The sequence below is a fragment of the Elephas maximus genome, chromosome 16, assembly GCF_024166365.1.
Source record: "Elephas maximus indicus isolate mEleMax1 chromosome 16, mEleMax1 primary haplotype, whole genome shotgun sequence".
Taxonomy (NCBI): Eukaryota; Metazoa; Chordata; class Mammalia; order Proboscidea; family Elephantidae; genus Elephas; species Elephas maximus.
The window spans coordinates 76224446-76241234 of record NC_064834.1 but is presented as its reverse complement, the minus strand read 5'-3'; the positions used below and the strand labels follow the sequence as shown (position 1 = coordinate 76241234).

Genomic DNA, 16789 nt, shown 5'->3' with positions numbered 1-16789 from the left:
CCATCATAAATTGGTTGACGTGAGTTGAAACCCTCTTTGTTTTTAGTTTGCATTATTACTGCCTTTTATCAGGGTCTTTATAAATCTGATCTTTGAACATCTGCCAGTAAACATCTGAGAATGAGACAGCAGCAAATTACACGCTGCAACATTGTTCGTAGTGCATATTACTGATGATACCGGTATAGCTATTGCCGTAGAGTTGATTCCAATTCATAACGACCCTGTAGGACAGAGTAGAACTGCTCCATAGGATTTCCAAGGAGTGGCAGGTGGATTCGAACTACCGGCCTTTTGGTTAGCAGCCGAGCTCTTAGCCACTGGGCCACCAGGGTTCACTAATAATAGAATGTACAAAAAACAAATACAACAGACCATCGTTAAGTGGGGATCATCATTACACAAATACATCATAAGTCAGGGATTACCCGAATATTATGTAAGATGCTTTTCCCCACGTGAAAGAAGAAGAGGAGCCAAGTGAGTTGTTTTCAGATATCTCCCTGGCGCCTGGCTCATAAATAGGCCTTCTATTAATGAATGCATAATATTACTTTTTGAAAATGTTGTTAGTTCAGTTTTTTTTTAACCTAATTTATTATGCCTGTTGAGACCTAAATACAAAAAGCACAAAGGGGTGCAATTTGGGTAAAGAACAATAAATAATAAGTGAGACAGCATTTTGTCACTGTCATGGTGTGTGAAGTAGTGGTTTCATCTGATTGGATTTCCATGATAAGCATGCATTTTAATCACATCATGCCTCATGGTTTGCAAACACACATTTTCCCATCCGAATCTCATAGCATTCTTCCCGGTTATATTAGTTTTCCACTGCTGCTGTAAAAACAGTCTGTTGTATCTGTAGGTCGGTAGGTCGGAAGTCCAGGGGGCACGGCTGGTTTCCCTGCTTCAGGCCTCACCTGCTTTAAAATCACGATGGTTGCAGGGAATGCCTGCCTTTGTGGAGCTCTAGGGGAGGCTCTGTTCACTCCTCATTAATGATGTTGGCAGAATTCAGTTCCTTGCGGTTGTAGAACACAGGTCCCCATTTTCTTGCTGGCTGTAAACAGAGCTGTTTCTAACTTCTAAATGCCACCGCCTTCCTTGGCTCTTGGCGCCCTTCCTCCACCTGCAGAATGAGCAATCCAGGCAGAATCCGACTCACATCGCATCTCTCTGGCCCCAGCCTGGAGAGGTTCTCTACTCAAAGGCTCGTGATTACATCGAGCCCACCCAGATAATCCAGGATAACTCCCCATCTCAAGGTTCTTAGCATTAATCACATCTGCAAAATCACTTTGCCATGTAAGGTAACATGGTAACAGGTTCCAGGCATTAGGACGTGCTTGTCTTTGAGGTCCTTTATTCTGCCTGCCACATTGATAGGCAGGAAAAGTATTGCTGTCCCCATTTTCCTGATGAGAAAACTGAGGCCTGCAGTCCCATAGCCCAAGTTGCAGCATCTAGACAGTCTGTAGACAAACTTCTGCCCAGAGCTGCCTCCTAGTGGAAAAAAAAAATGACATCTCCAAGATGAAGTAGTGGTTTCTTTTTAAAAATCATTGTTCCTTTGCAATCAAAGGGGGAGGAATTCGTAAAACTCTCAATTTAGGATGCCTCTAGAAGTCACTAAGGGGGGTCAGGGACCTTTCTCTGGGCTGTTGGAGGTTGTGTGAGGATGCTAAAGTGAATTTGGGTTCTGGCGCCCACAAAAGAGCTTCTTCACATGAGGAGTACTTCTCATCCCGGGCCTGTTGTATGGTGTCTGTTCACAAGGGCGCAGAACCTGCGTGTTGTGGGTTGAACGGTATCTCCCCAAGAATGTGTTGGAACCCTGGCCTTAACGTACCTGTGGATGTGATGCTGTTTGGGAATAGGGTTTTCTTTGTTATGTTAATGACACTGTGCTGGTGTAGGGCGTATCCTAAGCCTAATCACTTCTGAGCTATAAGGAGCGATTTAGATACAGAGACAAGCTAGCACAAGTGGGGGAAGATACATGCCACGGCAGGACACCGGGGAACCGAGGGATGCTGGGGCTAGAGAAGCTGAGACAGGGATCTCTGCCCCAGAGCCAACGGAGAGCCTTCCCCTAGAGCTGGCTCTCTGAATTCAGGCTTCTAGCCTCCTGAACTGTGAGAAAATAATTTCTGTTCTTTAAAGCCACCTACTACTTGTGGTATTTCTGTCAGAGAAGCATCAGGAATCTAGGATACTTATGTGCACAGAATGCTGGACATGGGGTGGCCGGGCTGCAGATGGGCCTGTGTGTGCAGTATGCTGGGTGCAGGGTGGCTGGGCTGTGGATGGGCCTGTGTGTGTGCGGGATGCTGGGTGCGGGGTGGCCGGGCTGCCGATGGGCCTGTGTGTGTGGGGGATGCTGGGTGTAGGGAGGCTGGCCTTTGGATGGGCCTTTAAGTCTTTAAGATGCTCTGTGCATAGCTACAGTAATCCAGAATGTTTGCTACAAATCTAAGCGTCTGTGATCATTCCAGTTGCCATGGGATCAAGAGCTTGAGCTGAGAGCATTACATGTGCCCAAGGTTGTGCCTGTTCCCGGGAAGAAAGGAGAATGGAGCTGAAGATGGCAAAGCTTATTATGCCACAAAAATATAGTAAGAAGATTCCGTACTACAAATAATTCAATGTTTTAACACAGAAACAATTTACAGCGACTTTATGTATCTTTCAGAAGCAGTTTTACCTAAAGATGACATGCGCCAGTCTGCATATTTCAGCAAATTGCTGGGTAATGTCAATTTCCCATGAGGAAAAAAAAAAATCAATACCTTACATTATCTTCATTTATGTCATAACTGAAAGACCCAAGCCAGGGACACCCCGTTATGCCGCACAGAGGCTTAATTCCTGACTGTGGTGTACTGCAGTTAATTCACTTTGGTCCCCACTAAATTCCACGGTGTGCGTCTCTCAGGCTGTGGAGCGACAGCTCTAGTATTAAAGTGGTAATCAAGATTGCCTCTAAATATTCATAGCGATAAATGGCTCCCCCGTGCCCCATGAATGCCAAGGCCACAGTCTGAAGCATTTCTTTAGTGCTGGAGAAGGATCTTGTTATTTCAGAGTTCCCTTGAATGCAATATTTTAATATTGTTCTGCTTGAAAAATTAGATGCCCCAAGCGTCCAGAATTGACAGTTGAGATGAGAAGCTTTGGCTCAGGACTGACCACAGACCATGAAAGGACAACCTAGGAGTCGTGGTGGCAGTGGGTTTGGCTGTTGACCACATCTTTTTTTGTTTGTTTGTTTATTTTTAAGTGGTAATCCCCTTCTTTCCTGCCAACCCAGCTGCCTCCTCACTGCCACAATGATTTCAGCTTCATGGTCAGGTTCAGGCTGTTCTAAGTTGTTGACAGTTGACTCTTCACTAAGAACGTAGAAAGTCCAGGGAGATGATGCTCTGCCTGAGTCCATCCATGAGGGGAAAGAATCATAAGCATCCCTGCATCCATGAAAAGCTAAGTCTATTGACTTGAGCTGCTCTGCATCTACAATGGGGGAAACCATTCAAACGCAAATTTGGGTACATTCCCAATTATACAGATTACAGGAAGGCAGCGCAACATGACTAATGGCAAGAAGAAAAACCTGTAGATAATCAATAGAACATTTTCAAAACATCTGTTTATACTTGCAGTTAGCTAGGGTACCCCGACCAAAGGCGTTGGGTGAGAGCCCTGAGGAAGCACAGGGTCACTGAGCATCCAAGAGATGGGCGGTGGGAGGGCCTGCCAAACACTCATGGATCAAGGGAGTGATGGGCCTCCTGGGAGAGCATGCGTGTGGAGGGGAATGTGTGCATCTGGTATTCTGGGCCCAGTAATGCAGCTTCAGCCCTACTTAGGAGGTAGTGAGGTTCAGTAAAGGCTGCATTTGCCTGGGAACTTATCTCAGGACCTCTCTCTCCAATCCGGGGACTTACAGCTGAGCCCTGGGATCCACTTAATGGCGATGGGGTTTGTTTTTTTTTTTTTTTTTGGCGGGGGGAGGGGAGGAGATGATGGAACCAGGCAAACAAAACCAAACCCATTGCCATCAAGTGAATTCTGACTCATCGCAACCCTATAGGATGGAGTAGAACTGCCCCATATGGTTTCCAAGGAGCGACTGATGGATTCAAATTGCTGACCTTTTGGTTAGCAGCCATAGCTGTTAACCACTGCACCACCAGGGCTCCATGAAATCAGGAGCGAAGTGTAAATAAAAACTGCAAGAGCTATTCCACGAAAACCTCTATGAAAATTACATGCATGGAATGTAATTACACACAAACATACGTACATACATGCACTTATATACATGCATACATGTAAGTATGAATACTGATAAATCTGAGTGCCTTGTATAGCATGCATTATGTAGCTTAAGAGGCAGTACAATAAGAAAAACAGATTGATTCAGTTGTCATTTGAAACTAACAAAGACAGACATTCTTCCTTAAGACTTTGGGGGCACCAGGAAATTGTTGAACGTTCCTGTAACATCTTCCTGTTCATCATCATCTTTGCTGAGGATAGATTACTTCCAGGGTCAAATGATTCTCTTTAGGTACAACTCTTGCTTTTCCTCCTGGTCAATATTCCATAAGAATCGGTCCTGTTTTCTCTGGAATGTCTGCTCCACAAAGCCCTGTCCACAGAAGGTGTCTGTGGCACCTTTTTGGTCAGCACCTGATGGTCCCATTTACTCAGCCATATAATCAGTGCCTTCACCTCCACTCCCATATTCTCTCCATCTTGGTCTTTCGCCGCTCTTTCCTGCACAGTCCCTAACCCTGGATCCGCCTCCCCCCCCCCCCCCGCCCCATCCATACCTGCTTTCTCCAACCTGCCACTGTCTGCCGAGCACCACAGGAGAAAGGTGTATAAGGGTGAATGAGAGATAAACCTACTTTGAAGAAGAGGAGAGTAAGGAAACATCCTTTTCTCCAAGGAAGACAAAGGTGAATTAATACAAAGACATCTACACCTAGACAAATTACGGTGACATTGCCAAACACTGAAGAAAACAGAAGACCCTACAAGCAACCAGCTGGAAAAGACAGATCACCTGTACAAGAAGCCTGAGGACTGATGTCTCAACATGAATGGAAGCCAGAAAACAATAGAGCAATACCAGTGTGCTCACACATGAAGGTGAGAAGACTTCTCTTAGAAAATATCAAGCCTCGTAATCAAGCTGTGGTAATACAGTAGGAGCCCTGGTGGTGCAGTGGTTAAGTGCTTGACTGCTAACTGTAAGGTTGACAGTTTGAAGCCGCCAGCTGCTCTGCAGAGAAAGATGTGGCAGTCTGCTTCTGTAAAGATTACAGCCCTGGAAACTGTCTCAGGCTGAATTCTCTAGAGAAGCAAAACCAGTAAAGCATATAAATGTATATGGAGAGATTTATATCAAGGGAATGGCTCATGTGGTTGTAGACGCTGGAACATTCCAAATTTGTGACCTCTCCTGATTCACGTAGCCAAAAGGGCTGGTGACCCAAGATCAGGTCAGAGAGCAGGGCCCTTGTTCACAGGCCGCGAAGATTGACGAGTCCCAAGATTGCAGGTAAGCGGCTAGCTCAAGTCAGATGAACGGGAGCCAGCTGCAGGATCCAGAGTGAGCAAAAGCCCAAGAGCCCTGCTAGAATAGTCTTTTTTTGTGAATTTGAATTTTGTTCTACATTTTTCTCCCATTCTGTCCAGGACCCTCTATTGTGATCCCTGTCAGAGTGGTCAGTGGTGATAGCCGGGCTATGGAGGCTGTGGCTCATGTGGTCGGTCCTTCAGTCCTTCGGACTAATATCTTCTTTGTCACTACTTGTGCTTTGGAAAACAATTTAAAGATCTGTAGTAAAGTCACAGTCTTAATTATCTAGTGCTGCTATAACAGAACTATCACAAGTGGGTTTCCTTAAAACCCATCGCCATCGAGTTGATTCCGACTCATTAGGGACCCTGTAAGGACAGGGTAGAACTGCCCCACAGGGTCTCCAAGGCTGTAATCTTTACAGAAGCAGACTGTCACATCTTTCTCCCACAGAGCGGCTGGTGGGTTCCAACTGCAGACCTTTTGATTAGCAGCCCAAGTACTTTAAGCACTCCACCACCAATGCTCTTGGTGCCTTTAGCAAACAGAAATTTATTTTCTCACAGCTTTAGGAGGCTAAAAGTCTGAAATCAGGGCATGAGCTCTAGGGCAAAGCTCTCTTTCTGTCTGCTCTGGGCCAAGGTCCTTGTCTTTCTTCAGCTTCTTTTTCTAGGTTCACGTGGTGTGTATCTTCTACTCATTAGTGCTTGCTTGCTTAATCTGTTCTTTTATACCTCGAAAGAGATTGACTTAGGACCCACCCTACACTAATACTGCCTCAGTAACGTAACAGAGAAAACCCATTCCCAAATGAGATTCTATAACCACAGGTAAAGTTAGGATTTACAACATATATTTTAGGGGACACAATTCAACCCATAACAGTCACATACGTACAGATTCCACCACCTAGAGATTTCATGCAGGTGTTTACCCAGGGAAAGTTGTACCCGTGCAGGAGGGGAGCATGGGCACAAGAAGGTTTGTAACAGTGTTACTGGGAAGAGAAGAGAGGAGATCAGAAAAAACACAGATGTCCATCTACAGGAGAATGGAAGTATAAATTGTTCATACCATAGATCATTTCACAGGGGTGAAAATATGTGACTGCAGCTACCCACAACCACACGGATGAATCTAACAGACATAAGGTTAAGTAAAAGAAACCAGTCTGAGAAGAATGTACAGTGTGTGAGGCCATCTACCTAAGGTTTATCTTAGGCTGGGTTCTCTAAAGAAGCAAAACTAGTAAAACCCACTAAAAAAAATAAACTAGTAAAGCATACCGATATATATAGAGAGAGAGAGAGAGAGAGATTGAGGAAATGGCTCATGCAGCTGTAGAGGCTGGAGCGTGGGTCAGGCTGGAGGCTTCTCCTGATTCACGTACCTCAGGGGCTGGCGAACCCAAGGGAGGCAAATCAGACAGCAGGGCTCTTACTCACAGGCTGCAAAGACTGAGGAATCCAAAGACTGACAGGCAAGATGGCAGGTAAGCTGCTAGCTCAAGTCCCGAGAACCGGAGGTCAGACAAACAGGAGCCAGCTGTAGGATCCAGAGCGAGCGCCCACAAGCCTTGCCAGAAAGTCCACTTAGATATAGGCCACACCCACAAGGAAACTCCCTTTCAACTGATTGAGTACTCATAGCAGATCACCTTATAGCAAATTTCATTATGGAGGTGGTCACATCATTATACGACTGCCAAACAATATAACTGCCAAACCACTGAGAATCATGGCCCAGCCAAATTGACATACAACCTTAATGATCACAGTCCACCCTTGTCAACTTGATATCCATACACATCTCCTTAAACCATACATAATCTCTGAATAAAGATAATTATAAAATCATATTTGCACTTAACATGATACAGCTAACACATACACAACTGAAAACGCACTAGCCCTGTTTACATCTCGTATTTTATAAGTGAAGGAAACAAAAATATTTGCACACGTACAAGGCAGGAATATTCATAACAGTTAGTTTTCATTTCTGCAACTAGTCATGTGGTCATAAGTGGCATTTAGAACTACCTTTTTCCACTACCCATTCCGTATTCCCTCTGCATGCAGCAAGCACCTCAGCTGGTCGTGGTTCTTTGCCTGGTGGGGTGACCCAAACCTTCATCCCTGAAGTATCTAGGCCTTTAGTAGTCATGTCGGCATTGGTTTACTGTAGTTTTCCATTGATTTCAGTCGCATGGTAGTACTAAGAGATGCCCTAAGGGATCTCCTGTGTTCCAAACACACTCTTCTTTACCTCCATTATGTAATATCAATCTGATTTCCTCTTAGTAATCAGGATCAGTCACACCAGCCTGTATGGTAACTACCCTCTTTGCCTGTTGATCCAGAGGCATAAGGAGCCCAAAGTGGCCAGGTGGCATTCTTAACTTCCAGTTCAGTGGAATCAGAGATGTGTCTCCAGGTGAAAGCATTCTTCCCTTTGGAACTAAGACCTCTAAACCCACAGAACATAGGGTTGTGGGGACAGGAAGCAAAAATCTTGTGAGTGCGTTACTAGGGATAATGTGAATGGTGCCACTCCTGTTTCCACCCCTTGATTCCTGGACCCATGAATCCTGGCTGTGGAGAAACAGTACTATATATTGGGTGCTGGTTTAGAGCATATACAGCCTCCTGGGGAATATTGCACCAACCCTGTAAGGTAGTACCACCTAGCTGGCACTGTAGTTGTGTCTTTAGAAGGCCATTCCATCATTCTGTCAAGTCAGCTGCTTCAGGATGATAGGGAACATGGTAAGACCAGTGAATTCCATGAGCATGGACCCATTACTCCACTTTGTTTGCTGTGAAGTGAGTCCCTTGATCCAAGATGATGCTGTATGGGATACCATGATGGTGGATAAGGCATTCTGTAAGTCGATGGTTTGTAGTTTTGGCAGAAGCCCTGCATGTAGGGAAGGGAAATCCACATCCAGAGTAAGTGTCTATTCCAGTAGTAAAGAGGGTACTGCTAATCCATGGTGTGAGGTAGCAATACAAATAGGCAAAGTATCACCGCCAATAGATCAGGTATTGGTGAAAGGGCAAGGCCCTGGGTGACTGCAATTTTGTCATAGTGAGAAGTATAAGGAAGCTGGTTGGTTGGTCCTGCTTTCACTAGACAAAGTGATGAAGGAAAGAGATGAGCTCAGGGCTTCAGAGTCAAAGCTCAGGCGCGTATAAACGTCCTCAAAATTTCTAACTGTGCCTTGAAAGAAAGCCTTATTTCTTGTAGCAACAGAGCTGATATTGCTGAAAACCAAACCCAGAGTCTTATTGAAGAATGGCTGAATTACAATGCCAGCTGAATTCCCAATCTCAAATGATGTCTGAAGTTAAAGTAAGGGCATTGATTGAGAAAAAATGGGACCCCGAAACTTGGAATGGGGACCTCCTAGCACCAAGAAAGCAGAACCAGGAGCAGAGCATGTTCTTTGGACCCAGAGTCCCTGTGCTAAAAATCTCCTTGACCAGGGGAAGACTGATGACAAGGACCTCCCCCAAGAGCCAACAGAGAGAGAAAGCCTTCCCCTGGAGCTGGTGCGCTGAATTTGAATTTCTAGCCTCCTAAACCATGAGAGAATAAATTTCTCTTTCTTAAAGTCATCCACTTGTGGTATTTCTGTTATAGCAGCACCAGATAACTAAGACGGGGTTCAAAACTGGATAAACTAAGCAGTATGTTAAGAATATATACGCTAAACAGTATAAACTATAAAGGGAATCAAGATAATCACTAACAGAAAATTTAGGATAATGGTTACCTCTGATGGGAAGTAAGGAGAATGTGATGACATTGGGGTGAAAGGGTTCCTGAGATTCTGGTAATGTTCTGCTCTTTAAGCTGGGTGGCAGGTACCCTGGTTATGATTTTATTGCTTGTTTGTTTTTTAAACTGGTCTCAATATGCTTTATATACTCTTTTGGGTGTACCATTCCCAATTTTAAAAAGTAGAAATATAATTGCTACCAAAACATTTCTGGCCTGTTGATAAGCATTTAATTGATTTATTCAACAGATGCAGTTCTTTAAGGATTCAATAAAAGGCCCGGTTGTACTAGGGTAATCAATATATCGTGTTTTAGAAGGAATGCTGTATTTAACCAGTCCCAGGTCATTATCTCCAAAGTATAGCAATCAAGAGAAAATGGAATGAATACATGCTTTTGAACTAAGAAATCCAATGGAATCACTGGTTTTGAATTAAAATTGGTCTCTGTTCTTCCTCTGTATTGATTTTTGCCATATCATTCATACCTCGGAGAGGGTCAGCGAAGAAGAGAAGACCGTCAACAAGATAGATTGACACAGTGGCAGCAGCAATGGGCTGAAGCATAACAGTGATTGTGAGGATGGCGTAGGATCGGGCAGTGTTTTGTTCCATTGTACGTGGGGTCGCTATGAGTTGGAACAGAATCGACGGCACCTAACAGCAATGTTCATACCTCAACTAAAATATACAGATAAAGACCTTCTCACCTCCCTTGCGGAAAACGTATTTTTGGGTGTTGACCTTGAAACGTTACAAGGCTCCTGTGGGTGCTTTATGTGCAGTTACCACCAATGTTAATGTTTAAACTTCCTCAGTTGTTTTGGGGGAAAAAAGGTGCTGCAGATTGTTTTTGTTCACAAATATAATTTTAGGGATTTCCCTTTAAAACAGTTATATGTGTGTTAATATCTAAGGCAAGCGCAATTTTTAAGTAACCAAGTTATTTTTATACACACCAAGTACACATATAAAACAGTAAGTTTTATACACGCACGTATACATATTTATATATACTTGTTTGACAGAATATTGAGACATTTTTAATCTAACATTTTGTTGTAAGCACAACTAATACTCTTGTTTTTCTAAGATATAATTAATGAGTACAAATTTGCAAACCCTAGAGAGGACATTATATAATGTAATCAAATCCAAGTTTCAGAAAGCACAAGTAAGTTTAGGCAAAAGTCCCCGTCACAGGCTCCAAAGCAAAGATGGTGCTTAGAAACACTTTTATACACTATATTCAAATTAAAACAAATAATACATGTTTAATGTTACATAGCATAGTTAATTTTAAAAGCTCAGCAAGTACTCAAATCTATGTAATTCATATAAACACCAGACATAAGAAGTGTGGCTTTCACAAGATTGCTACATGTTTGTTTTATCTTTTGCTAGAATAAAAATCAAGACTCGTTCAGGCCCCAAAAATGTACGTGAGCATTTCATGTGTCTGGAAAATCACCAGCTTAACCTTTAACCTTGAGTAACTAACTACTTAACATAATATTATCCATCAATTAAAATTGAGAAGACCCTCCTTAAAGCACATGAAAAAAATAACTTGGGTTCGTACCTAAGTTTGCCCAGGTTTTATGTACTTGCCACTCCTGACTCAGCGCTGCACAGTAGATGTTTCTGCAGAGCCGGAGATGTCCAGTATCTATACCGCCCAGTGGTAGTAGCCACTGACCACATGGAGCTGTTGAGTCTTAAAATGTGGCTGGTGCTGCTGAGCAACTGATTTCTAAATTGTGTTTCATTTTAATTAAATTGCCCCACCCCAGGAATATGGCATTAGTTAATACATGTGTTAACATTGGCCCAAAACTCAGGTGACCTTCATTTGTTGTGGTTTTTATTTAAATTTTGTTTCATTTTAACTAATGTAAATGTTGGGTATTTGGAACTTACAGTCCATTTTGGTTTAAAATGTAGTAAAATGTGGTTAGTTCATCATCTAGCTCAAATATTACAAGTATATATTTTATATAAAATATTATAGTCTGTAGGAGTTATAGGGATACCTTTCAAATATGAAATAGTATTGTTGGTTGCTGTCGAATCAGCTCTGACTCATGACAACTTTATGTATATCAGAATGAAGCATTGCCCAGTCCCTGTACCATCTTAATGATCATTGTATGGTTGAGTCCATTGTTGTAGCTGTTCAGTAGTGCCTTCCAACCTACGAGATTCATCTTCCAGTGCTATATCAGGCAACACTCTGTTGTGATCTGTAAGTTTTCATTGGCTAAGTTTTAGAAGCAGATGGCCAGCCATTCCTCCGGCGTCCCCCTGGGTGGGCTTGAACCATCAACTTTTGGTGAGCAGCAACTGCATTAACCGTTTGCACCCCCCAGGGACTCCTGCTGTGATGAAGAGTTGGCATCGTATCACTAGTACAGTGGGGAACCAGTGCAGGCTTCTCGTAAATAGAGTGAATTGATTCAGTTGTGTTTTTGAAGATACCATCCCTGCTGCCCCTGGAGAATGGCTGGGAGGAGGGCAAAGGTAGATGTCAATGACCCTGAATTAGAAGGGCATTGTGGTGACCCAGGTGAGACGTAATTGTGGCTTGAACCATGATGGATGGAGGGATGTGAGACCTGGACAATACGAGTTGTATTTTGGAGGGTGATTCACCAGGACTTTTTAATGGATTAAATGGGGGAGGTGATGGAGAAAGAGGAGTCAAAGATAGCGCTAAACTTCTGGCACGAGCAGTTAGGGAAATGAAGGTGCCCTGTATAGAGACAGAGATAAGGAATGAGTATTTAGGGGAGTGGAGTTAAGAAAGTTCCAGGGGTACGTGGCTGAAGGAAAGGGATGCAATGTCCAGGAATGGGGGACTTGTCAGTGCCATCTTAGAGGGACGATGCATTTTCCAGACTCTCAGCCTGATTTCCTGTGCTTGGAGTCTCAGAATGTTCCCAAGAAGGAAATGTATTTTTCTCAGCCAGTACGGACTCTATGCAGCATGTTCAGGTAATTGACAAGTCAAAATGAAATGTCTTTCAACTAACTTTTTCTTGTTTATCTTTCAGAATCATCCAGAAGTGTTGAATTTTCTAATACAACTGGGAAGCGAAGAACTGATCATATATCTGGAAAGAAATGAGTAAGTCAAGTTAATTTTTGTTTATTGCATGACAGGAGAAAATTAAGACTCCTAGGTCTGAAAACTGCTGTGTAATTTAAGTTGGCACTTAGAGAAACAGAACTAAGTATGTGGATTCATGACCCAAACATGGATTTGAGACTGGAATTAACTTCAGGAAATTATCCAATGGAAAAACAGAATTTTATCACTCTAAGAAGACTATAAGCAGGTTTTGTTCATAGTTCTGAAGTTCCTCTTTTTTCATAGCCTGATTTTTCAAGGATAGAATTTAAGCATCTCTTGTTCTGTTCAAATAACAGCGTTCCATTATTAGCTGACCTTTGGCAATTTCAGACTTACATAAGAAGAAACAGCTTCAAATGAATGGAAACTCTTTTCTCCCTGAGAAATACCAAGAGTTTATTTTATCTTTCAAAGCAAGTCTCCTCATTGGTATATTTATTTTATCTCTTTATTTAAAAAAATTATCATTTTTTTTCTTTTTGCAAAGTTATAGAAATTTCCAGAAGATGGTATTACATTTTTTTCTGGAGCACAGGGACATGACATATATTCTATGTCTTCCCAGGAGAGAACGTGTCTGCCTCAGAGCACAAGTAAAAACAACTCTTGTCCTTGTTATCCTTCACACTTTATGGCTGTCCCCATGGACTCCTCAGATCCGAGGGGCCCCAGAACATTGTTTGATTCGTACCAGAAATGAATCGTGTTGTTCTAATCAGTAGTATGTGTGCAGAGGTATGAATCAATTTCCCATATCCTGCTTGATTTAAAATAGGAGTTTCCCACTTTCAGAAGTCCTGGTTTCTATTCCTTTCCTGTCACTGAAATGCTGATTTTTGCTGAAATATGAGTACAGAGCGAGCCAGACTTTCTGGAATGAGTTCCGCCCAGGGATGTGGAGTCATAAAACCTGACTCAGCGTCTCCATGCAAACCGGTTGATCATTTCCTTAAACCGGTGCTTTGATTTAGGACACGAAGCAAATCCAACTAATTCAGACCATCGGTGGCCAATCCTGATGTTCAGTATATAATAGCACAGCCTACCTCGATTTTAAAAATGACCAAATGTGAAATAGCAATAACGTGGTCCCTGGGATCTGCAGTGTGCCTCTTGGTATTTCTCATAGCCTTACCCATCATGTGGCTCAAAAGCCTTTGTAAACAGCAAATAACTTGTTTTTAGTTTTCGTTGAGACTTGATGATCTTAAACTGGAGAATAGAGGTTCAGACACATGCATTGGAAATCAAGGTTCTGAATGGAAACCTGTATATTGCTTTTGATATGTTTCTCTTAGTAAAGTAAATATTTTGGTATGCTTTTTTTTTCCATGTAAGAATATTGTGTGGCCTTTTGATTTTTGTGTATTGTTGTTTGTATATGATTTTTTAAAATATCTCTGTGGATGCAACTAGGTGTTCCCTGGGGAGATATCAAAGAAAATAAGGTGTCTCGTGGTGATGTTGGGAATTTATAATTGGCAGCTGCATTTAGGAAATTCCTTTATTGGAATTGCTACTCTTGTCACGTTTTTGGAGGGACAGTGGCATGAACGAGGCTGGCCCAGAACTTGTTAGCTGGTGTTACGATTGCCTGTAGAGGAATGGAAAGAGACTTAGCAAAAACCTTAAGTAGTTTATTTTCATTATAAAAGAAATGTGTCTAATGCAGAAAACTGAAAACTATAGGAAAAAAAAAAATAATAAGAGCCCAAAAAATGTATTCCTGCTACCAAAGACAACCTTGGTTAATATTTTGGCGAATTTTTTTAGAGATTTTTTTTCTCATGCTTAAAGCTTTGCTTCTTTTGTCTTCCTGATTTATGTCATAGCCTGTGTACCACTTTATATCCTACTTTCTCATTCAGCTTTCTAATGGATGTACTTTTCTGTATAAAAACGTGTTTCTTAAAGCCCATCTGTAAAGTGGTTTCCTAGCCTCGTTCATGGTTCCCTGTGAACATGGTTTATCTTCCTCACTGCAGGTAGTCTAACACACATTGACTCTAAGGCGGTGGCTGATGTGTATAAAGTATCATTTTAAAAGGTGCCTTCGCTTACTCTCTTTCAGTTCTAGGTCTTTCACAAGATGATCTCAAAATTAGCCGAGTTGAAAACATAAAGCTATCTCTTCTCAGTTTATTTCTCTCTTCCCAACCTTGCTGTCAACCTACATTGTAGAAACTATGTGGAGAGTGTTTAATATATTCCTGTGATACTCAGTAGTTTTAATTATACTACTTGTACTGATTTTAGAGATTCCATATATACAGGTAACATTTTGATAAGAGCATACCAGTACTATTTTTTTAATAAGGTATTCCTCAAAATACTTTAGTATAACTTTTTTTTTAAATGGACTATTCTTTTTGAGATGGTACCCAAAATCTACAATTTTATAGGGTGAAAATGCTTGTGTGCTGGTAGCTTTTAATGCTGCAGATGTGAAAGGTAGTAATTGCACAGTAGACAGTAGAATTTTTAGTTTGCATAACCTCTGGCCCAGTAATCCACTTCAGAGACTGTATCTCAGTGAAACTGTGATAAGTCAAAGACAGATCAAAAGTGCATTTAGAAGATACGAAGGAAATAAATTATGGCTCAGCTATGAAATAGAAAACTGTACAGCAGTTAAAATAAGGATGAAAATATTTACTAATGTGAAAGTGTCCATGATAGAGATAATGTAAACAGCGTGTTAGTAAATCATTTCTGTGGTTTTGTTTAGTTCAATGTTAAAATTACACAGGTGTATGTTTATCTCCGAGTAGTAAGATTATAGAGACTTCTGCTTTCTTTATTGTCTTACTGTTTTGCAACCAGAAAATATTCCTTTTAAAGTTAGGGGGAAAAATCTTTTATTTTGAAGGGAAAAACTTGTAAAAAGTTGATAAGCATTGAAAAAAAGAAAGTAGAATTATTTATTATTCACAAAAGATAATACTTTTAGAAAGTACTCCCACTTCCAAAGGGCTAAATATTGAATATTGGGCCTTTAACTATCCAGTTATCATGTTGTCTGGAGGGACCAGTCCCTGGAGAAGGACATCATGCTTGGTAAAGCAGAGGGTCAGTAAAAAAGAGGAAGACTCTCAAGGAGATGGCCTGACGCGATGGCTGCAACAGTGGGCTCAAGGATAACAACAGTGGTGAGGACGCACAGGACCAGGCAGTGTTTCCTTCTGCATGAAGCCGCTGTGAGTCAGAACTGACTCGATGGCACCTAACAACAACAACAACATCAAGAAATATGTTTTAAGTAAAAACTTGCCTCACGATCATGACCGAAGTAAAAATGACTCCAGTCCCTTAAACCATCTGAGCCATAATCTGACGCTAATGCTGAGAGAGCGTCACTTAATTAACCCTCCTCGGAAACTGTTCTGCGATAAACCAGCTCTTCACGGAGCAGGGCTGAGGTAGTTGTGTCAGGGCATCTGTTTCACTTGCTTTCTGGCACCCCCAATTTGTACAGCGATCATATGCTGTTCACTTAAAGCCCGTGTTTATATAGCCGTAATTGAATGTTTAAAGAAACTCAAAGCTTCCCCTGAGAAGCATTTTTCACAGTGTTGCTGTCTTCCTGTGAGGCTGCAGGGAGCCCCTTTATAACTTCCATAACTCTGCCTGATCCCCGTGGACTCACGGGCCATTTCTCAAACAGGTGCTCTGCGCAACTGCACCCTTGATCAAAATGCTTTATTGCACAGGTTGGCCAGTTCAGACACCCACTTTTCCCATCTGGGATAATTAAAAGTAATGGTGGTAGATCACACTTCTGATATCTCAAACCCACCAGGCATCTGTTTTCAACCCCTGTCCCCATCTCTGATTGAAGGCGGCTGTTGTGGGAAGCCCATGGCCACTGAATTTATATCCAGAATGTCTTTGAGCTAGACGGACTTTGGTGTTGGCTTTTATTCTATCCCGAATAACCCCAGGCATCTCTTAGGGGACAACCTTATTATTCACTGTAGAATAATAGAAGAAAGGACTGAGAGAGCCAAATGTGGGCATAAACGTGGGCAGACATTTATATGACAACGTCTTTCAGAATAACCTGGTGCAGGATGGGGAAATGAAGACAGCGTGGGGTGATCATTGGTTGGGTTAGTAGTTGACTGAATAACTACCCAGAGGGTATTCATCCATTGTTCACTCTTGACCCGAACTGCGTTGGGCAGCTGGACCAAGCTTGCTGCTGGTGACCTTGGGGTTGTGTATACACCATGTCCTGGCCCACAATTTTGTCACTTGTTTCTGCGAAGACGTAAAAGAT

General features: G+C 42.1%; 1 protein-coding gene across 5 annotated transcripts in view; it reads left to right on the top strand.

Moving 5' to 3' along the window:
- The window catches only part of ADAM12 (ADAM metallopeptidase domain 12), a 381920-nt gene that overhangs the window by 100233 nt on the left and 264898 nt on the right, over positions 1-16789 (top strand). For all 5 annotated transcript variants that reach the window (XM_049854705.1, XM_049854708.1, XM_049854704.1 and 2 more), the window contains exon 3: positions 12431-12504. In XM_049854705.1, coding sequence (XP_049710662.1) covers positions 12431-12504 — 74 coding nt within the window. The remainder of the gene's footprint in view (positions 1-12430; positions 12505-16789) is intronic.